We start from the raw sequence: 23,414 nt of genomic DNA, 5'->3' as shown, positions 1-23,414 counted from the left end.
CACCGTCCCCGGCCACCCCTGCCCAGCGGCACAGAGGCCAAGGCTGCGTTTGCCAGCCGGGAAGACGATCCGTGGGGAGGAAATTATTATTTTCCGAGTTCCTCGCTGAATATTAAGGAATGGCAAATTAAAACAAATGAAAAACTATTAAAAATAACTTGACAGCATTTTAACCTCGAAAGTTTGGAAACTGCTGACAGTTTTTTTCCCTTTGAAGCATACACATTATGCAGCTGCTCCATTAGCTGGATTTTGTTTTAAATAAGTGATGATTTATTACCGCTCCGGGGCCAGGGGAGAAGAAAACATTTTAAGAGAAAACACTTTCCCAGTTTCTAGAGGAGCAGGGAAGGGGGGTTTCAGCTCTGCCGAGCTCTGCGCGGGCACCCAGCACCCCTCACCTCCCTCCCTGTGGCATCAGGCCTGGCAAACTCATTGCAGAGGTAGCAGCAGGCTGGGGCTGCGCCGGGTCCAGCAAAATCCCAAGAGGGGTGAAGGGTTTGGTGGGCCGGGGCTCCTCGGGGTGGGATGCGTCACACTGGGGTGGCTGGAGCTGGTCCCTGATTTGCACCCAGCATCGGCTGTCCCTGGGAGAGTAAATGGTGAGTGAAAACATACTTGCTGAATAATTAGATGGATGATCTTACTCCGAAGAAAAGAAATCAGGGCATCGTTTGGCTAATTGTCTTTAAGCCAGACTTCCTCCCCCCCCAAAAAAAAACCACCCAAGCCACCAAAATTAATTTAATTAGGTCATCCGAGCACAGGAGCTGCCTGCGAAGCACGGGCAGGTTTCTGCGCAGGGCTCCGCTGCCCCATTCTTGCCGTGGGTCTTCAGCCCCTCTGCAGCACGCTGCCGGCCAAAACCCATGGCCCTTTGCTGGGGAAACCTGTGCAATAATAAAAATGGGGAATTTTTTTTTTTTTAATGTTTTGATGCAATATCCAGCTGCCACAGCTGTGCGCGCCCCCCTGCTCTGTGCCCCGGGAGGGCCGTGGCCCCACAGGGCCCATCGCAGCAGGCGGAGGTTTTGGGCAGCGCCGGGGTCCTGCCTTCGGCCGTGCTCGGGTCAGGCTTGTGCTCGTCTTGCTCCCAAAACCTGCCCTCCCCGGGGCCAGCCCCGCATCCCCCGGCCCCAGGGGCATCTGGGCAGTTGCAGCAGCCCCAAGGGACTGTCAACAGCCAAAGAGGCTTATGTTGGTATTTGGGGAGTTAGGCAACCCCCCACATGCACTCAGCTCCTCGCCGCTGCAAGTACTCTGCAGGGCAACACAACTCAGAGCCCTCTGAAGGGCGCGGGCCCTCGGAGGAGACCTTGGCCAAGAGGGTTTCCAAGGTCCTTTGGCCAAAGACCAACATCTGGCTGGCTCCAAACACGCAGGGAACCGTCCTGCCCTTTTGCCTTGCTCCAGGGGAGACCCCAAGAGCTGCTCACAAGGCTGGGACCCCAGCACTGAGCCCCAGGGCTGGCTCTGTGGTGGCTGGCTTTGGGGACTGGTTTTGCTCCTCACCATTGGGGACCATGAACTGAGATAAGGTTGGAGGCCCGTGGGTGCCACCTTCGGTCACTGGTGTGTGAAGGGAGAGCTCAGCCCCCGTGGCCAGCAGCAGCTCCCAATGGAGCCTCTGACTCGATCACCATCTCCAAGCAGGGCTGTAAGTGCTTGCGGGGGGGGAGAGGGCAAAACAATCCTGAAATTCGGAGGAGCCTGGGAAGATGGTGTGGAGGAGGGCAGGCTGCGGGCTGAACCGCATGAGTGCCTGGAGGGACGGGCTGAGTCCCAGCTCGGCCCCTTGGGGAGGGCTCCCGGGCCTGCTGCCACCTGGGGGCTGGGGACTTCAGGGGGAGGTGGAGCACCTGGAGAAACCCCAGATGTTCTCAAGATGTTCCGCTGGAGCCCCCATCCTCTAGGGATGCTCACAGTCATTGGAAGGACGCCTGGTCCAGCCGGGGGACAGATGCCATGGCTTAAACACTCTCTTGCAATTGTCACATCTGTGCATGTCTCTGAAGGAACCCACGACAATAGGATAAAAGTGGGGTCAAGGCGTTTTATTTGGGGGCCAAAACAATGAGCTGCACAAACCCATCCACCTAGGCAAATGGCGTGCGAGGGATGGTTTAATCTGCTCTATCTGGAGCAATAAAGAAGTTCCTTGTCACAGCGCCAGCAAAAGAAAAGGCAACATTGCCAGAAAACAATCCTATCTGCAGAAAGATTTTTCTTTTTCTTTTTCTTTTTTTTTTTAATTTGTTAATTAGTGACTGCTGGGCATCACAAGAATCGTTGTTTTCTCTGATATGCTGATTTCTCCTGTCTCTCGGTGGAATTGGAGATCACAAAAATAAAAAAAGAAAAGCTGCTTCTTTAGAAGAGGGAACAGGGAAAAAGTTTTAGTAAGGTCAGGAGAAATTTAATTGAAAGAATTAGTTTATTTCTTCTTTCCTAAAGGGGTATTGTGTTCCTTTGCTAGAGCAAATTGCTGGTAAAAACGACCGAGGCAAAACAAAATGGTTTTTAAATTATAGATCAAGAGCGGGACATTTCTGGAAGCCTCCCACAACTCGTTGCTGCCGGGCACATCTTGGGTGAGCCCTGCGGATGCGGGGAGCTGGAATCACCTGGAGCAGGGCTGGGAGATGCAAAAACCATGCAAGGAAAAACCTTGAGGAGAACGAAAGTACTGGGGTCTGTGGGTCTGGGTGGGAAGGTCTGAGGGTTGGGGTGAGGGGAAGAGCTTTTCCAGCCATCACTCACAACTGGAGCAACAAGGCTTTGCATGCAGCAGATTAACCGCTGGTTTTGGGGCTGTATTGGCAGCGAGTCCGTCCCGCATTGAAAACAGCTACTATGGGGAGAGCTGTGCACCAAAAGTATTATTCTTTTGCAAGATACATGCTATTGGGTAAAACCAGCAAGGATTCCCTGCAAAACTGAGCTGATATCTGTTGGTCTCAAACATATTTGCAGAAAGACCAAAAAAAACCTCACCCTCTCTCTCCATTCCCTGCCTGCTGGGGCATAGTGATGGCTTATAGTGCCTATTTACTCTGCCTATCTGCATTTAACATAGCTGGCTGCGGTGCCGGGTGCCTGCAGTTGTGCTGTCCTTTGAACGCTGTGCTGCAAAAGGAGTTTGCTCCGACACAACAGATAAAATGCTTTTCCAGCTCTCTTGTGTGCGTCCCTTGAATTATTTCCACGATAATGAGAGCCTGGCGAGGCGCTCCCGAACTGGAGCCTCTGGACAGCGTCCTGGGGAGCAGAGCAGGGAGATTTCTGTCTTCTGACCCCCCAGTCCTTTCCAGCTCCACGACACCTGGCAGGAGGAAAGGCCCTTTCCTAAGCTGATGTTGTCACCAGGGTTGGTTTTGGCTCATCAGGGACAGGGGATCCTTCACACACCCAGATGAGCAGGAGGGCTGCCACGGGTACTGGCAGCATCCCTGGGGGGGGTGTCCAATAGCCCAGTTCTTGGTCCCAGGGTCCCCTCTGCAGACTTCAAGCATCCAAATGGGACCAGGGAGGCCCCATCCATAGAAATCCCACTCCCTGGTGCAGAAGGCAAGCACTGGGGTTATCCCCGCACCACATTTTGGCCAAGAGCATCAGCTCCTCCAGCCAGCGGGGGTCAAGGGGCTGCTGGGCAGCGCCAGCCCTGAGCCCTGCCCAAGGTCAGGCTGGTACTCATATATTTTCAATCAAGCCTGCAGCTAAGTTTATAGCCCCAGCCTTTGAAATTGCCATGTAATTTCACAGTGAGGCTCCAGCTTTGCCCATCGGCACCTTCCCCATGGGGCTGCAGCCCCAGCAAATCTCCTCGCCCCTCCATCCCCTGCCCAGGCTGCTTTCAGCCCCCGACTGCAACCCCCGACTCACTGCCCAGCAAAGCCATCCCCACCGGAGCACCCACGCCCTCGCAGCCCACCTCTCCCACGCTGGAAGGAAGCGAAAGCATCGGTTCTTGGCAGGCGTGGAGCCTCGGTGCCGGTGCTCCCTCGGCACTGCCGGCCCGGCACAGCCCACCCAGCACCAGTCGGGCGGCCACTCGCTCGCGCCCTTGCAGCACCGACACCAAGGGCAGGAGGCATTGACATTCCTGTTGGGTCCGCACAATGCAAAAGTAAACTTAACGACGTTATCCACTGATCTGGTAATTAATACCCTGGATGCTTTTTATTGGAATGAGCAAGGGCCAGGACATGCTGGGGGTTTTAATGAAGGGCCATACCAGAGAGGCGCATCCTCCTGGTTTCCCCCGGAAGGAGCATTGCCAGGGCTTGAGGGCGGTTTGGGGTCCGGGGGAGCTGTGGTCTCCATGGGGTGGCTTGTGCTCCACATCAGGTGCCCCGGGCTGCTCCCAGCCCTGCACCCACCTCACCAGCCTGTGCGCCCCGCTCTCCCTCCCTATGCACCACAGCTAAGCACCACGCTGGCCCCCACTGGGTCTTTTTTTAAATGAGATACTTTCAAGATCTTTAAATATTAGGCAAGAAGTGTTTTCCCAAGCTCTCGCTGTGCCATGCTCCACAGCGCCCATTCGGGGCAGGGAGCAGGCAGAAACCCACGGCCCGACGGCAGCGGGGACATGGGGACCGTTTTGCTCCAAAACTGCTGTATCTTTCGTTGATCCCGCTGCTATTTTTAATACAGATGCCTTATTGAGATTCAAATGAATGTTTCAAATCCTCGCTCCTTTGCATAATTCTTTTTAATTAACACTTCAAAGGTTTGAACACAAGATCCGTGCTATTTCCCTAACGAAGTTGACTGAACCTCCTTTCCCCCAAAGCTTCCCCGCCACGTTTCCAAGGGCTAAAGCCGGGGACAGGCCTGTCCCCTGTGTCCCCCTGCACAGGGGGATGATGGTGTTTGGGCTCGGGCTCTGCAGAAATGGGAGCTAAGGGAAGGGATAGAGGCAATGGCTGCAGCGCTGGGCAGGGGCTGCTGTGCTGTCACCCACCGCCCTCGGCCAGCTCGGCACGTGCCATGTGGCAAAACAGCCTGAGCTTGGCACAGAATCGTGGTGTTTGAAGCGAATAGGGACAAGGCCACTGCTCTGCCAGCCCCTGCCCCAGCACCAGCTGCTGCTATAACACAGCCATGGCCCCCCAGGTCGAACAAAACCTCTCCAAAAAGGAGCACCCCATCTCCAGGGTGCATTTTGGTCATATTTTCAATCTTCTGGGCACCCAAAAGGCCTAGAGCTGCCTTTCTTCCTTTTGAAATTGTACGTTAAAAATAAAACCTGAAATTGTTGCACAATCCCATTCGCTAGTAAGAGCTGCAGCTTCTCCTCAGCTATCCCGAGAGCTGGGAAGGATGCAAAGCCCTGAGGCTATAACACAGACACAGGAGAGAAAGAGCAAACCCAGGTTCCCATCCCACCTTCCCTGTCTCTGTGCCCCCAGGCCCCCCTGTCTTGAGCGGGGGCAGCCTCACTTGCAGGATCCGTTCTCTGAAGAACAGCATGGTACAACATATGAGGAAATGAGCTTCAGTTTTAATTCCTGCAAGTGCAGAAATGATTAGACACAACAAAATTGTATAATTAGGATTTAATAAGAGACTGTCCCAGACATGCAAAAGAAGTAGGTTAGACAGTGGCCTTTGTTCATCTACAAAAGACATTAATTTGCAAATACTCTTAATATTCATTTTTTGTTATTTAGACTGATATTTTGAAAGTCTCCGATAAAATGAGAAATCTGGACTAAGCATTCCAGTTGCATTTCCAAGCGCAGGAATCCAGCTTTGATGTTCCCCTCGATAACATCTTTTTAGAGCCTTGACTGCATCAAATTAAATTCTGATTACCCTGATAGTGCAATACAGCTTCCAAATGTATTCAGGTGACTTTTTGTTCTGGAAGGAAATTAGCTATTTTGACAAGGATGCTTGTTAGGCAGCACAGAGATGAGGAGGAAACACCCTTACCAGGGAAGCAGCAGTCCTGGCCCCGATGCTGGCACTGGGGCTGCGGTGCCCCTTTGAGCTGGGCTTGCTGGTGGTGGGGTTGCAGTGGGGAGGGGACATGGGCAGCCCCTGCAAAAGCAGAATTGCACTTTTGGTGGCCCACAGGTCCCCCAGCACCAAGCAGAGACCCGGTACATCCACCCCCGCCAGAGGGGACAGCGCAAAGGGACGTGCCCTTGGGTGGCAGGTCCTGGGGGAGCACGGACCACGGGTGGCCGCAGGATGTGCTGTTAGAGCAGGGCGGCCACATCCGTACAGAGATGTCCTCTCTGCCTGTATCCCCATGCAGAGAGACCGCGTCATGTCTCACCCCTACCTCACCCCTGGCTTAAACCAATCCCTGAAGCACCCATCCAGCTGTGGGCAAGAGCACAGCATCCCAGGGGGCGGAGGTCCCTAACGTGGATGAGGAAGGGTGTCCCACCCATCACCTCTCCTGAGCCACCCACAGTGCCCAAGGAGAAGGTTGGCAACTCCATGCCATCCTCACCCCATCTGTTTTCATGCAGCAGTACCACTCCCTGGCCCAGGCTCCGCTCTTTGGCTGGATGTTAGGATGAAAATAAAGTGCAAATATTATTGTTGGCAGAGATTACCAGCTCCCCCACTGTGATTTAGGCATCTTTAAACTTCATGTTTTATTAATCCTCACCGTACGATTAGCAGCACCGGAATGTGATGTCTGCAAACAAAGGCATGCGCTACAGTGTTATCTCTATGAGATACCGGGGCTTGGGCACTTGATTGTAAATATGCACGTTAATGAATTATGTAGTGGAACTACATAAAAGGTGGAGCTGGAGTCACCTGTCCTGAGGAAGGACATGGTGCTCATGGCCTTTGCCTCCTGCCCCAGGCAGCCCAGGCCCTGCCCGGAGCCCAGGGAGGGGCTGGCTTGATGGAAAACTTGCTGTTTTCTGCCGGCTGTACCAGATAAGGGCTCCTGTTCCCAAAACCTGTCTTTTCCCAGGTACAACTCCCTCCAGGAGCGTCAGCTGTAAAAGGGGACTTGCTCGGTGACCGCGCAGCCAGCATGGGGACAGTTTGAGAGCCACCGCCGGAGCAGCCCTCCCCCTTGCTGGCAGCCTCGGCAGCGAAGATGGGACCGATGGAGCAGAGGGTCGCAAATCCTGAAGCAGCTATTGGGGGCCAGGGCCGAGCCGTGCCGGTGGGATCACACACGGGAGCCACCGCGCAGCTCCCCACGCCAGAGCTGCGTGGCTGGGAGAGGAGCCCACCCCTAGCGCTGCCCGGCTGCAGCACCTGAGGACCTGCTGTGAGCGAGCAGCGGCAGCCTTTGAAAGCAAAGGGCAGGGAAAATGACGACTTCATCAGCTCCCTGCCCAGCATGGATGCTGGGCTGAGCCCCGATGGACCTTCCTGAGTCCAGAGATTTCTCCCAGGCAAAGTTCAAATAAATTATTCTCCTTCCAGCCGCTGGAGGACAGTGAAGCACACGGCAGCGGCAGATGCCATCAGCACCTGCTCTAGAAATAAGCAACGCGGTGACCCAAGGACCTGCTGTTCTTGCCCAGCTCTTCCAGGAGATCCTGAGACCCTGCAATGCACAGGGAGCTGGTGAAGAAACAAAGTCTCAAGTTAATTGTTTGTGACGGCAACTCTTAACACACCTTGAAAAAATAAAATAGCAGGCTATCACGGACCACGCTGTGCAGACCATGTTACAGCTCTGTACTGGCCGCACCCCCAGTTTTCATGGTGTTACTGTCAGTCGCCTGTAATTTTCTTGGGGCCTCACTCTGGAGTCAACCCATCACCTGCAAACCTCACCAGCTATTTGGAAAGAGTTTGAAACCTTCAGGTAATCTGGTAGTGGAGAATTTTAAGTCCAGGAAAAGAAGCAGCCAGGAAGCAAGGGAAAAAGCATTCCAGTTTTTTCCTATATATTAAAACAGCTGGCAATACTGGGAAACCCCTCCCTTTCTGTAAAGGACCTTCAGCCCACAGGTGCAGGAAAACACAGCAGGAGATGGCTGTGCCGTTGCTGTATGGGGTGCTGCGGAGCTGGGGCACAGGCCGTGGGCAGTCAAGGAAATTCCCACCTAAGAGATGCTGTACCATGAAAAAAGCAGCAAGCCCTAAATTCCCCCAGTCCTGCCCCGTGGGAGGCAGCATAACCCCACGCTACTCAGAGCATCCACATGGCCATGTGGTGGGAACACGGGGGAAAAGGGGTGGGATGCTGGGCTGGGGAGCAGCGTGGCTTCCCCAGGACCTGCACTGACCCTGGCAGCAACCACAGCACCCTCGTGGGACCGATCCACAGCCCCTCTGTCTCCCCGTGCTCTAAAGGTCTGCAGGTAGTGAGCTGGAAGGGATGAGGGTGACCCAACTGCCATCTCTACCCCTGCAAAACCAAGGTGGCTCTGCTCAAATGGGTGGGTGCCAGATCGAGGTGAGGGGAGGTGGGTCTAGCACAGCACACTGACACCCCTTGCCTCGGGGTGTTGTGGATGCAGCAGGGAGGGACTGGAGGGAGAGGGAAAATTATCAATAATAGCACCAATAATTAAATAGCACCATCACCCCGTGGATCAGGAGATACCCGGCAGCAGCGGGCGAGGAGCCACCCGGGGCAGGAGCTGGTTGCCCTTGCCTCCAGCACAGGCGGCAGCAGCGCAACCGCCCCGTGCCAGCCCCCGGCGCATCTCATCCCTCGGGTCAGGGCTGCGGCCTCCTGGCTGTTTGCTACCCTGCTCTTGGCAGAGCCCACATGCTGATGGCTCCAGGTCACCGCTTGGGCTCAGGGCAAGAGGGACTTGCCAAAGCCCCACATTGGAGCTGCAATGGGAAAGCCCCCCCTTGCCCCCCAGCCTGGCTCATGCACTGCAAAACATCCTTAACACACCCCCAGCAGCCCAGGGGTGCCTGACTTCAGCCACAGATTTTATTGTTTAGTAATGAGCTCACCACACCAGCAAGCCAGGACAGGGGTGGATGGTACATGAATACAGATCTGTAGTAGTTACACAGACTGAGATTTGTACAGCTTTTGTACAGAGGAAGAAATAAAATGAATCAAATAACAAAATAGACATTAGCAGTCAAACTTTTTTTTGTCTTTTTTTTTTTTTATATCATACTAACAAAATCCAATAGCCAAAAAATGACTAAGCTACAAAATTGTAATACATACTGTACGGGTAAAAGGTTATCATCCATTTATACATCTAGTATCATCTTTATTCTGGTAACTTACATGAGGCCTATAGGAACTTAGTGTATTAATATCTCCCTACAAGATAGCGTTGAGCTGCGAAAGCTGCCGAACAACGGAGTACTGGAATTTTTGTTAAGACTTTTACCGTGTCATTTGCATTGTTTTGTTTTAACGAAACCCTCATGCATCTCTACTGCAAGCCAGAGGAACGGCTGGTGGCTGGGGGTAGGCAAGAGCTGTAAAGCCTCGGCTGGCAACTCGGCACCCATCGTGGTGCTGCCCCTCGCTCCAGCTCTCCGGCTGCTGTAGGAGGGATAAAGCTGAAATCACCAACCAAGACAGATTTGTTTTCCCTTTGGTCTAGAGGGTTAGAGAGGAAAAAAACCCACTAAATATGGAACAGTCTCCATTTCAAAGACACTTTTTGCTGGGTAACATCTCAGCCTTAGCAGAAAAGCATCACTAACTGTTGGGGTAACGCAGCTGGCTGTGAGGGATGGTCTCACAATCAGGGTGCTGGTCCTTCCCCTCGTGCTGAAGGCTTCGGCAGGGTGCTGAGCATGTGCATGGCTACCTCCTGCCCCCCACCCTGCAGCAGTGCTCTGAGGCATGCTCCGGACCCAGCTCCGGGTGCGGACCCAGCACGGCACGCGCGAGGCAGGAGAGCAGCTGGGGAGAACCGAGCCCCCTGTACCGGCTCTCAGAGATCAAAACAAGAGCAAGGCTGATGCCAAAGAGTGAAGGCACAAACAGGAACCAGTCCCTGACCGACAACAGGAGATGGGTGCATCACTGCTCCAACGCCCTTAAAAATCTCCCCCAAAGAACCAAGCCAGTAAGACCAAATATTGTGAAGTACTTTATACACCACCACATAGGCAAAAACAGCAATTAAACTTACAAATAAATAGAGGGGCTGGGGAATCTCTGCCTTCTCCTTTCCAAGTTTGTCCCTAGTTTAGTCTCTTACAACCGCAGAGGGGCAGCCAGAGGCAGGTGCCCTTGGGAAGCCTATGCCAATTTTGGAGAGGGAAGACACAGCTGATGTCTGAACCCGCTCCTGGCCACCTCACAGGGTTGAGCTGAAACTCAGGTGACATGTGTGATACCATTCCCTGCTGATGCTGCAGTCAGTCCTGCCTGGGAGCAGCTCCCATGGACCCGCACCCCAAGGGTGGTGGGGACACAGGGGACCTGGCATCGCTCCGCTGCCTGTCCTGGTACAGCCCTGTGACACAAAGCCTGCGCAGCCTCCACAGAAAGCCAAGAGGTGCCATCAGTTCCTGGCTGATCCTTAAGGACCAGCACAGCTATTAACAGCCAGAGACCATCAGCACTAACTTTAAACCTGCTCGGACCCATCTGCTGCTGTTCTGCATTCTCACCCAAGCTGACCAGGAAGAGCCACAGGTCTGAGCCTCTCACAGGGGATGGTCCTGGGAGGAGCCAGAGACTGCTCCAGCCTGAACCACTGCCACCCTGACAACTCTGGATCTGTTTAACAGAGCCAAATATGTGGCCCTCATAACCGCTCCTGGGGGATCCCGCCCTGTGCAGAGCCAGAGGTTCAGCAAGGGAGGTGGAAAATGCATGTGCCTTTCCTCTGTAGATGAACGCAGCTGCTCACAAGTCACTAGAAGACCTTCTGGGGAAAAGAAGCTACAAACCAGAATGGACTGTCCCACCTGCAGGTGCCCAGGAGGCCCTGGGCTTAGAGACAGGCAGCACTGCAAGAAGCACCTGTGTTAGCTCCACTCAAGCCAGCAGGAGCTGCAGCAGTGTCTTCAGAGACCATCCAGCCAACTGGAGCACTTTGGGAAAACACCAGCCCTAAATTCCTAGAACAGCAGCTCCCAGCAAGGTATTCACTGTTACAGGCTATAACAATGAACACTCTCTGGAGGACTTTCCTAAATCGCTTAGGAGATGAATGCACCAGCCAGGGGGATTTTTGGAGACCACCCCTATGATCCCTTGGAAAACTCCCAGAGCTAGGCCGATACGTGGCAATCTTCCTGGTCATTACTAAGAGCTAATGAAACACTTCTACTAGGCAGGATAGGATCCCATTCGAATTATTTCCAGCCAATTAAATCCCAAGCTCTGCCTCCCCCTGCCGTGCACCAGGTTTAAGCTGTGTTTTCTGACTTGCTTTACTCCCCCGAAGCCACCTTCCTCTCTCATCATCCCTTTGAATGGAGGGAGATCACCAGTTCTGCATCAGGTGAGCAGAGTCCAGTATTGTATCATAGCCCAGATTCAGCAACCTCCTCCTCATGGCAGAATCGCGGCCATGAAGCCCAAGTCTTTCCCAGGTTGCTTCTGGCTGCCCATCCTTCAAGGAAGGAGGAGTCCAGCAACCCACTAAGAAAAAGTAACACAACTTTGTAGGAAATTAGGGCAAAAAGCAATGAAGCTGACATGCCGTGATGTTCATCTGCCTGTGGTCTGGCTCAGGTCTTGTCCTCTTTCACTGATGCCCCATCATAACACAAGAGTTTCTGAAGACCAGAGCAGTCGGGCACTAACTAGGTAAGCCTGGTAAAAATATTGCTGTGACTCTTCCCTGTGGTATTGAGCAGTGAATCTGAACTGGAGTCTCTCATACTTTTAAGAGCATATTGCCCCCTTCCTCCACCCTAATGTCCCTTGGGAGCTGTGGTGCAAAATTAAAGAGGAGAGTAAAGCCTTCTGACGAAGGAACAAGACCCTTGCCTGGCCTGCACTGCTGCATATGGACACAAGAGCTGTGTGGGCTCCAGTCTTGGATTCCTTCCGCTCCAAATGCTCATACTCAGGTCATGCACAGAGGATTGCTGTACCCGTCAAATACAGACGGCCACTACTGCGTGAATGCTCACAGAGCACCGTAGCCTCCTCCATTCCCGGTAGTAGGGGATGGGCATCATACTGAAGAGCCAAGGACAGCACTGGAGAAAGCCCAGGCAATCCCTGATTAGCCATTAAACAGGCAAGGAGGGAACCATTTCCTCAAGGTATCTGTCCCACACTGACTGCAGCCAGCATGGAGCTCTCAGGCCGGTGATACTGAGATCCAGCCACCTGTGGAGTCCTGTGCTCAAAGAGGAACCACCCTGGCTGTGGCCCAGGGCATCGGCAGGCCTGCTCAGCAATCTCTCTGCAGGAAGAAAGGCCAACCACACCTGAGCAAGGTGTGCCTGTCCCCAAACTCAGAGCCACCACAGCTCCTTCCCCAAACTGCAACAACTGAGAAACAAAATAAATATCCCTTGGAAATCAGATTATTTCCCATGACATGCTATGATACAAGTACTAAGTGCAGCCTCCATGCTCCAGACCAGCAACATCATCTACAAGGCGAGGAGGGAAACACGTCCCCACACCCCATCTTCCTCAGCCTACGTGTGCCAGCGTGAACAGTCAGCCCAGCAGGTTCCACTCGCTTGTGCAGGTCTTCAAGACACTGGGGTGGGTGGAAGGGAAGGGACAGACCATGTGGGAAGTGCACAGCCTCTGGGCACACGCTTTGGAGTTGAACACCACAAGCAAATCCCTCTGCAGTTCCCGTGGGGTTACTGGGACTCGCTGACACTTCAGCCACCAGTCAGGGCAGCTGTCATCCAGACCACGTCAGCTGGTGGGAGAAGGACAGCTCAAGCAATACAAATTCCACAGTCGAAACCAATACAGGTAAGAAACCAAACCCAGAGAGATCTTTCTGCTCCCTCCTGGAACAATGTCTGTCTTGGAAAACTGGACTCTAGGATTGTCCTGATTACATCAGTTAGTATATTATAAACATTGTCCTGCTTTAAGGTGAAAATACTGTGTCTAGTCTTTTGGAGGTGCTAAAGCCAGATGGGGTATCGTTTTTCCTGACACTGCACAGGAGCTGATACTGGTGTGAAACGATCCTCTTCACCTCTTCTCTATCAGAGCTTCTCCTGGAAGGAAAGAGACCTTGTTAGGCAAAATGAGGGCAAGCACAGAGGTGTTTTTACAGAAGAGGAAACTGAGGCACGGAGCATGATGCCACCAGGCCTGACGTGTCCTGACCCGCTGCTCTGCTCAGTAAGTCACATTGCCTCTTCCTCAGGCTGACCATCCTGCCTGTGAGGAAATAACATCTGAGGCTGCAGGTCTTGCCCTACATCATGAAAGTCAGGGGACACCAGGACAGCAGGCCCCACAGGCACCACCCATGTAAAGGGGATGGCAGAGATCCGAGACCGAGCGGGTTCTCACTGGGGCTGCCAGGAGAAGCCACACAGGAACTGACCCAGGAGACTGAGGTAAAACTCCCTTCCCACTGCTTCTCCCAGAGCAAGCACCCATTGCACCTCAGTGTGCATCTCACTAGCACCTTCCTGATGGCTTCAAGTGGTTTTAATGGTAAGGTGAGGTTCCCACCATGCTTGGCAACTGGAGTTGTGCAAAGCCCCTTGCTTTTGCTGTGGGAATAGCACAGTCAAGCTTTGCTGGCAGAACTGCCTCTATCCAAGAGCTGTCCCCAGCACATCAGGCAAGAAATCACACGAAGCAGTCACCGTTTTTTAACAACGTTCTGCTTATAACTTACCTCTTGCTTGTGGGATTTATCCTGCTGGTGAATCCCGTTAGCAGACCCAGAATTTCCAACAGTCTGCAATGGAGAACGGACAGCACTTACTGAAGAGGGACACAGAGCCTAGTGGGTTTGCCCACAAGCACTGAGATCTGGCAAGACTGCCATCTCCTTCCTTAGCAGCTCACTCCACACAAGGAAAGGAGAATGCAAAAATCCCACCTCAATTTTAGCGAGAAGCTTCCTGCCCTCTGCACCCTGGCCCAATCCCCACATGCCAGATTGCATCCTTCCCATCTACAAAACATCCCCAGAGTTCCTCACAGACACAGACCCACTCTACTTCTGCCTCTTAAATTCTGATAAACAAACGCTCCGCCAAGGGCAGCGTTGACTGCAAAACACGGCACAGTGAACATCCCAGCAGTGAAAAGGACGTTTGCTGTTCCCCATTTCCCGTCTCTGGGGACAAGTCTGGCAGCCAGGACAGGCTGTTCTCTCTTTATAAAGCACAAGAACTTTTAAACATTTATAATGTTCCTTTAAGCAGGGATGATACGGAGCCCTTCAGCTTCAAAATGACAGTACAACCAGCACAAACAAGAGCAGAAAGCTGCAGCCTGAAGTCACAGCATGCCAGATGTCAGTTGCTTGGGTCTGGGTAATCAGATTCACAGTTGTTGGTGAATTGCTGATGGCAGCAAAACCAGACATTATAGGGAGACAAGACTGCAAGGTTGAAAACCCATCATTAGAGGAGTCCCAGCTACCCAGCTTCCATTCTTACCATGATGGTGAATAATCAACCCTAGAGGACAGAGGTTTAGTTTGGGCAGGAAAAACAGGCAGGAATTCAAACAGCTCTGCTTTGAGAGCCGGAGCTGTTTGCCAGGCAGTGAACCCACCTGGGTGGGTGGCCAGAATAGTGCCGCTGTAGTGGCTTGACTTTGGGTCTGCACCCACGACTCACAGGTGATTCAGACCTTACACAAGGCAATATATCCTACCTGCAGCACACCCAATCTGTGCACTAAGCAGCTATCAGATACCAGGAATTAGGTTTGAAATTTGGTCTCAGTACACAGTCACGATAATGAACAAAGTGGTGCAATTCGCTTTAAATTAAATAAAAAAGCTCCCAGAGCAGTCACTGCAAATTCTCCAAGAAAAGGCCCGAGTGCCAAACCCTTGTAATTTCCTGCAAAGCTGCGAGATCAGGGTCTCCCAAGACAAGGAGAAGACAAAGATCCTCTTCCTCTCTTACAGGACAAATACTTTGCAGCTGTAGGCAGGGAAACAGCAAGGCAGCGATTACTCGAGGGTGAGATGAAGGCATGCTGCCATTATGCTTCCCCAGCTCCTGCACCTCCTCATCTAACAGCAAGGCCAGCCATGCACAGCAAGGACTGCAGAGCGTGGTGGCTGACTAAGCCTGCGAAGGGAGAGCAGCAGCAGCCGCCTCTGGTAATTAAGAGATTTCCTTCTCGAGCATGCTGCAAAGTGAAGGCTTTGCAGACAAAGGGAGAGCGATGCCAAGGCAGATCCCTGGGCAATAGCTGCTGCTGTCAGAGAGGACATGGGAGGTCAGAAGGTAGCACAGAATGGGTTACAGTGGAAATGTGGAAGAACCATCAATTCCTTAACTATTGCACCAGGATCTCCCTAGGCCAGCAGTGTCCTCAGGCTCAGCATGAAAGCCCCTGGTTAACAACTCCCCTTCATAAGGGGAATGATGAACAGATATCATACTGAAACCAAGGAGCTTTGATCCAGATTTCCTTGTAACTAGACACTTTAAAAATCTGACATCAATAGAAGTTTGAAGCCTAGCTCCCCACAGTAATCCTCTGTCTGTCTCTTAGTACCGTGGTTTGTCGTTGAAGGCATAATACTATCTTGTCATATCTCTAAGATTTCTTAAGCATGAAAGTACCAGAGTAATACCAGGGATAGATTAGCTGACCTCCTAAGGTCTGTTCCAACTCACTTTATGTAAGATTCGTTATTTTCTCCAGTTGGGGAAGAAATAATTACCACCTGCATCACCTCTGGAGACAGGAATGCGAAAAGGAAGGTTCCCTTTTCTCAAGGGACTTAGCGTTAAAGCAAACAGAAAATAACTTTCCCCACCCCTCCCATAGCTTCCAACATATGAGGTTGTCATGATGCATCTTCATTTGACACATAGCAATTACAGCAGAAGCTAAAGTCACTCTGGAGGTACTGACAGGATTATAGTATGCCTTGGACTGCCACAAACTTGTCATCATGACTACAGCTGTCCTGTCTGGTGCTGGCAGACGGTTGCTGCCGCTGCACTGTGGGATATAAAGAGACTTGTCTGCAACACACAGATGCTCAGCTGAGCTGGCAGAGCTTTCAGGGCTACAATTTTTACTGTGCACCCTCCTCCTGACTGCCTCCCTACAAGTAGCACTGCAATGCAAACAGCCATTTGGTCTATCTGCAAACTGTGCAGAAAGCTGTCACGGGAGGAGGAGAAGACTTCATACCCCCTGGATTACCTACCACAACCTATCTGCACCTGCATCAGGGAAAACATGCTCTCTGCCCATTTTCCATGTCTAGTGGCTTGTTCTGTACTATCCTAAAACATTTTTCTGCTAAGAATTCAAGTTAGCAAGTTCAAGAGCAGCACTTGTGCATCTGAGCTCTGAAAGCCATGACCTGAATGCAGACACAAGAGAAAATACAGCTAGAAGAGTAAAAAAGGACATGAAAGACAAAGCTCGGCACTAGGGGCAGGTCACTTCACAGGAAGAATCAGTCAGGGCTTAGACACCATAGGTATGAGATGGAAAAAGTCAAATGTGGAGTCAAGTTATTTGCAGCCCTCAATTTCACAAAGAAGGATGCAAGACAAACAGGTGAAGCTGTTTTGCTTTTGTCACAAGAAACAAAGGGAGGCCAGAGGAAGTTGGGAAGAGAAGATAGCAATTGGAATGTGAACATTTATCGTCCGTCAGCAAACCCAGATCAGATAGACAGATGCCTCCAGGAACTAGTTAGTGAAATAGAAAACATTTTCCCAGTCACCTCCAAAGTTTGTTCTTATGGACTGCATGGAAATAACCCTCTCCAAGAACAGAGACGGCAGAAGTCTTCAACTCTCCCATTATAAAGTGCCTGTACTGCAAGGATATGCGGCCACACGTCACTGTACACAAAGAACAGTTACTCACACTGCAGCCTTCCCCAAAACACCACTTTTGGCAACCGTTCTTGCAGAGCACAAAAGGATCCATAATTACTAGCAAGGCTTTTCTTAGTTTTAAGCCACGCCTGACAAAACAAAGTCTTGCCAGACTGTTTCCAGCGGAGGGAAAGGGACCCAGCTGACTGCATCACCCCCACAGCACAGGGCAAGGTCCCAGGAGATTGCTTAAGAGAAATGACTGCTGAGGGCTGAGTGACGTGGGAAATGACTGCCAATGTTCTACCTGTGTTTTCTCAGAGGAGAGCCTCATCGCTTCCATGAGCTTCTCCACCTGGTGGCCCTGCTCCAGGGCATTGCGCAGCACGTCCTCTGTGCTGACGAGCCGGTGCTGCAGCCGGATCACTTCTGACTCTGATGAGGGGTCGATCAGGGAGTATCGCCGCTGATCTGTTACCGATCTTTCCTTGTCCTTATACAACAAAGAAAATAGAAGCATGTTCAATTAAACCAATAACTACAGAAACTAAGCAAAATAGAAATCCACAGTAACTCATAGAACCATGTTTTGATTTCAACAGTAGATGGGGTCAGAGCACAGCTCTGAAGGCAATTGTATCGAATCCAACCAGCAGCAGCTCCAATTTGTTCCCAGCAGAGTTCAAATAAATTATTCACATTTCAACCACTGGAGGACACTGAAGTACACAGGAATTAGAGGACGTTGCTTATTCTTAGATCAGAGAATGTGTAAAAATGTGAAGTAGCTGACCAACCTTCAGTTTCTCCCACAAATTTTAGCCCTATTTAGCAATAGATCTAAAACCAGTGGGAACAGGAAAACACTGGAGAAGGACAGATGGACATTTTTGCTGCTTAATGAGGTGCTGCTACGCCAGGCCACAGCTCACAGGCACTGTCAAGGAAGTTCCCATCAAATACTCAGTAGCACAAAAGAAAGCAGGAAGGCTTGGAGTAAAGGTGAAGGGCTAGAACCCCACACAAGCCACACAGAGCCCTTCAGCCCCCAAGTCAAGGCCAGGAAGGGGTTTGGTGCCCTTACCAGCACCACCAGTTTCTCTCGCAGCCCCTTGATGTCATCTTTGAGCTTCTGCTCCTTCAGCCGCCACTCGGCTTTGTGCACCTCCCGGCTCAGGTCTCGCTCTGGCCCAGGCGAATGCCGGTTCGCCTCCAGTAACAACACCCTCAGCTCGTTCAGGCTCCTGGAAGCAGCAGCACGAAAAAGGTGAAGACATCTCCCGAGCGTGCACACCACTGGAGTCCTGCCACGCTCCCTCCCACCTTTGTTACAGAGGCAAAGAAAGGCCAGCAAGCAAACCTGACCCAACTCCCACCCTTTTGGGGGCTTCAGACCTCCTGTCCTCCCCACCACACCAGCTGTAAAGATACTGGGACCTGCACAGGGCACTGTGTTTCAGAGCAGGGCAGCAGCCGGCTTAGCTGCTTTGTACACGAATTCATTCAGCATCTACATGGGCACTGAGCTGCCTTGCAGCTCCTGGTGAGCAGTGGAAGGGCTTTGATAATTCATAGCCCCTAATTTTAACCAAATCCCTACATGAGCATCTCTAAAGAACAGGAGAGCTGAGGGCTGGACTTCAACGACTCAGCCTTTAGATTTCTTTTAGTGGTAAATTACAGCACCCTGAATGAACAGGAGCACACACACAGCCCCGTCTCCAGCTCCGTCCTTCAGACCTGCAGACTGACCTTTCCTTCTTGAGTAGCTCCTGGCTAATCATGACCAGTTGCCCTGAAGCATCGTGTGTTTTCTTGGTCAAGGCTTCCAGTTCACCTTCCAGCCTCTTCTTTTCTTTTAAGACCAAATCGGCCTTCTTTTCTGCCGTTTTGCATTTATTTTCCAAAGCTATGAGAAGCAGAGGATACAGGGGGAAGAAAGGTCACTTAGTCCTTTACTTACATTCCTGTTTTTTGCCTTTTCCAATTCCCACTCCTAACAGCACAGTCTAATCAGCTCTGGATCTAGCCCTGTTTAAGGGGAGATCTTGGAAGCAACACACCCAACTCCATTTATTTCTGCCTCTTTCAGCTTTTGACATGCAATGAGTCCAAAAACCCCTTCTCACAGGATACAAATAACTTCTGCAGTGTTTGTGTTCACCTCCTGAAACGAGACCAGAACTCCTGAACATTTCTTACCAATAATATCCACTAACAGACAGGCAGTGTCATGTTTTATACCTGCCCCTTTCAGCACCTGGGCCCTAGTTTAACACCAGTAGAGAGGACGAGCAGGGGAACACCTAGTTCCCACCAGCACTGGATTAGGGAAACTTACCACTTACTTGGGCCCTTAGAGTTTCAGTCTGAGACACCAGTGATGACACCTCTTTGTCTCTTTTACTCAGCTTGTCTTGGAGGTCTGTGGGATAATGAAAAGACAAAGATTAGAAGCTTGGAAAATGCTCTGTGCAAATCAGGAACGTATTGAGTGTACGGCATGGGTTGGGGTGTGACAGGGCCATGGTGGCACTCTCCATCAGCAGAGAAGCAGCAGGAGACAGATAACGGGTGTTTCTCACTGCATCTCACCACCCCCCAGGTATTAGGAGGCAGGATACACAGCTGGGAAACCATATCAGACAGGTTTAAGAAAGCAACTGGGGGCAGGGGGGATAAAACCTTAATAAAAACCCCAGAAAGGCACTTTGAGCACATTTCTTTGTGTTACCTCTTACACTGGAAGGCAGAGACATTTTTAAAATACATGTTGTTGGGAACTGATGCACTTCCGCACTCGGAGTCATAGATTTGAAGTATGGTGCTTTTGTGGCTCAAGTCTGAACTAGTTGGTTTTAGCACCTTCTATATATGGCTTATTCAGTGTGGAAACAACACGCACATGGAATGAGTGGCCATTTTAAGAGCAGTGGCTGCTGGACCTAGTTAGGTTCTGCCCTCACTAGGCAGGAATTACCTGTCAATCAGCATACAATTTGGTATTGCATATACGTAATCCTGTACCTGCAAAGACGACTGACAGTGCCTAGCTAGCATTGAGGGCAGATGGAAATAGGACAAAACATCTCTGTCTGAATCCACAAACAGCTAGAGGGACACTCAAACTAAACAAAGTTTTATTAAGTGAAGTTTGATCCTGCAGAAGTCCCCAGTAACTTCTGCTTAGATTGCTACATCCTCAGCAAGGTTTTAACATGGGCTTTGCAGAGAATAGACTCCTTGGAGGTGAATAACTGAGAAAACGCTATGCTACCCTAAGCCAAATGCCATTTGAAAAGAGAATTGACAAGTTAGTTCTTTAGAGATCACCTTTGTGACCTACATTGATAACGTTTTCTGCTAAAAAAACCCCAAAATACCAAAAACAAACAAAAAACCCACAACCAACCAACCAAAACAACAACAAAAACACCCCACCCACCCAAACAAAACAACCCAACCCTAAGGAAGAATCAAGAAATATGAGTCTCTGGGGAACAAGCAAGGGATGATGTGATCTGGGAGCACCTTCCACGTCTTGGAACAGCCCAGAATCCTTCACAGACACCCAAAAACGTATGTCATGCACAGCAGTGTGGTAGGACATCGCTCCCAACAGAGACCATCTGGGCCATCCAGCTCTGATCTTGCCAGCCCTGCTGTTGCCCAGACTAGGGGTTACAGCTTACCCTCTTTGTGAGGGAGGCCAGGTGTAATTCAGTTTCAAAGCTACTTTATACAAATTGTCTGAGTGCATAAATTCTGCCTTTCATTAAAAGAATGGATTTGATTTATAGTAAGCTTAATAAAAAAGTAACCCCCATTATTTCAAGCCGGTCACATTAATATCTACCATCAGCAGTCCTCTCCAATGAACAAATTACATTTAATGGCTGGATTTTACCTGCTGTAAAGATCAATGATGGGATGGAAGCATGCCCATTTCCCCAGATCTGTCTCTAACCTGCACCATCCGCATGGTGTGTAACACAAGTAAAATCATCCACCCCTGCATATGCTCAGCCACATTAGAGGGGGGAAAAAAAAAGCCAAACAACAAATGACACCCAGCAAAATCTGAGAGATGAAATGGCTTCCTAAGGCCCTTTCACACAGCCATCCCTACAAGGGCAGAAAGTTAGAGGAAGGGAAGGCAAGTGAGTTACAAGAACAGGGTGTTTCATGAAAAAAAATTTCATACCTTCCATAGTCTGCTTCATCTTTATCTTTTCTTCTGAAATATCGTTAGTTTCAATCATCTGAAATAAATGTATAATATGAGATGTAAAACAGAACTTTTCCCAAAGATTCAAAGCAAAGTTAACAACCACAAACCCCCATCCAAAGCAGAAGTGTATCTGGTACCCAAGTTACCATGTTTTACATCCTTACTGAGAGGGAAACAAAGGCTTTTGAGGGGTCACTTCTACAGCTGGGCACTGTGAAGGTGAACTGGTGTCACCTGAGAGTGCCCCCACACAACAGGCAGCTGAGCACAACACTGAGATTCACCCAGGAGGGAAGAGACATCAGGCTTTCCCCATAAGCTCTGGTTCCAGCTTTCACACCCCAAGTTTGTGCAGGGCAATGGAAGAGCTGCTCTCCTTTGGCCCAGTCTCCTGTGGTTAATCATAGCAAATAGTCAGGTGCAAATACTCGTCAGCATTTAGCTTGGGACCTATCAGACAAGTTCCTCAAGTTCTGAAAAATTTAACTGTGCCCAAAGTTGTAAAAATACTAATAAAATCTTGATAGAATAATAATTATCAGAGAATGAATACATTAATAAAAATAATAAAAAGCAAATGCTGGCCCATACAAGGGATTCTGCCTTTTCCCCATCCTCTTTTGCCTATCCTGCAATGAAAAGCCAGAGACCAGGGAGCTCACGGCCAAGCTTTCTTGTGGCAGAGGCTACAATTCAGCCCTTCAAACCTCTTTGTGTCCAGCAGCCTTTGATGGGACCTCAGCACATGCCCCAGATCAAGCAGTTGCTCTGGCCATCACTGCTGAAAGCCCCGAGGTCAGTCCCCGAGAGCCCCAGTGAGGCTGCAGGATGTGTCTTGAGCAGACGCAGGAGCACACCCAAAGGGGGAATACGCAACCTGATGTACTTTTGGTACGGAAAAACTATTTAACTGCTCTTTGGAAGCACATTTGTGGTTCTCACTCGAAGGTCCAGGAAAGACGGTCACAAGACACATTTGTTCATTTAAAATATTTGGATAGTTAATACTACAGTCATATTAAATTAGCTAAGACGTTTAGACATTTAAAAATAGAATTTGCTCTGTGATACTCAAAAGGCTTTCACCCATGCATTTCTTTCCACATTTTCCTGATTTTGATAAATAGTTAAAGTAATTATTTAAAGACTCCCTGATGCTAATCCAATATCAGTATCCCCCAGAGCCTTCTCATTTATTTAAAAGGCTCTGGAACAAGCCTCCAGCTTCTTTCACACTCATCCCTGTTTGAATATTGGCTATAATACGTGACCTGTTGCAATAACAACCCACTTTTCCCAGGGCCCTGGCTGTACTTGTTGTTCACAACCGTCTTTACTTGGTGAAACATGTTGAGCAACCCTGGAATCACCATCAATCCTGTAGATTCCGCCTTGGGCTTTTGCCTCTCCTGTCCAGTTCAGTGTGTCCTTTTGCAGGCACGAAGCTCTAACTTGGCCAACAGTAATTCATGGGCTTGACTTTGCTGCCTAGAGATGCAACCAATTTCAGTAGGGCTGTTCATGCTGGCAAATAAAATGTAGGTATTGTATTCACGTCTTTGGCACCTCAGTCTGGAATAGCGACTACACTGCCAGTGATAGATTTCAAATGAGTATTCTTAAAACATGCACATTTCATGTTTTATTGGCTTATTTTCATTTTCTGCATCCCCACAGGGGCAAGTTGTAAGTCGAGTTTTTCTCATTTCTCATGCAAAATCCAAACACAAACAGTGATCCAGCCTAGAGCCACAAGTAGCAATCTCCTCCCTTCACTCTCGTGCAAAGCCAGCCATGTGTCCCTGTGCCATGCCACAAAAGCAGGATGGCATCCTATAGCAGTCAAAAACATGAGGATGACTTAAAAAGACAAGGGCCACAGAAAATTGACCACTTCATATTGTTCCTGCTCTTATTCTAGCCTTCCCTGGGAGGCTCAGGACCCTTATTCAACCAGGCATCTTATTTCCCCAGCCTGGTGCCATCCTGACCCTTGCCAGCAGCTCTTCCACTACAATCCTCAAAGTCAGCATTTCCCTGTGCCTCCTGTATCCGCTGTGAAGCCTCCCCACTGCCTCTGCCACATCGCTGGCATGCACGTCCCGCCCAATCCCATCAGCTCAGCCCCCTAGCTGGGGCTCTCAAACCATGCCCCGTGTGCTGAGTGAGCTACATGCTCTATCTCAGCATGGGCAATGGCTCTTCTTCCACCCTGTCCTCCATCCACCCCTAACGGTCCTTGCTCAATCATACACTAAGGCTGATGCAGCTCCTTGGAGGACAACCATATTGTAATTATACTTTTTCAGCTAGAAGTGCTGCT

At 50.4% G+C, this 23,414-nt stretch overlaps 1 protein-coding gene across 4 annotated transcripts in view; it reads right to left on the bottom strand.

The window, feature by feature from the left end:
- Window positions 1–8,873: 8,873 nt before the first annotated feature.
- Window positions 8,874–23,414, bottom strand: part of CLIP2 (CAP-Gly domain containing linker protein 2) — an 81,673-nt gene continuing 67,132 nt past the window's right edge. For all 4 annotated transcript variants that reach the window (XM_075113403.1, XM_075113405.1, XM_075113402.1 and 1 more), the window contains 7 exons: window positions 21,065–21,122; window positions 19,202–19,285; window positions 18,613–18,769; window positions 17,945–18,104; window positions 17,168–17,353; window positions 13,722–13,784; window positions 8,874–13,086 (listed from right to left, as the gene is read on the bottom strand). In XM_075113403.1, coding sequence (XP_074969504.1) covers window positions 13,075–13,086; window positions 13,722–13,784; window positions 17,168–17,353; window positions 17,945–18,104; window positions 18,613–18,769; window positions 19,202–19,285; window positions 21,065–21,122 — 720 coding nt within the window. In that variant the 3' untranslated portion in view covers window positions 8,874–13,074. The remainder of the gene's footprint in view (window positions 13,087–13,721; window positions 13,785–17,167; window positions 17,354–17,944; window positions 18,105–18,612; window positions 18,770–19,201; window positions 19,286–21,064; window positions 21,123–23,414) is intronic.

The sequence above is a fragment of the Phalacrocorax aristotelis genome, chromosome 18 (assembly GCF_949628215.1).
Source record: "Phalacrocorax aristotelis chromosome 18, bGulAri2.1, whole genome shotgun sequence".
NCBI classification, from domain to species: domain Eukaryota; kingdom Metazoa; phylum Chordata; class Aves; order Suliformes; family Phalacrocoracidae; genus Phalacrocorax; species Phalacrocorax aristotelis.
This window is presented reverse-complemented; position numbering and strand designations above follow the sequence as displayed.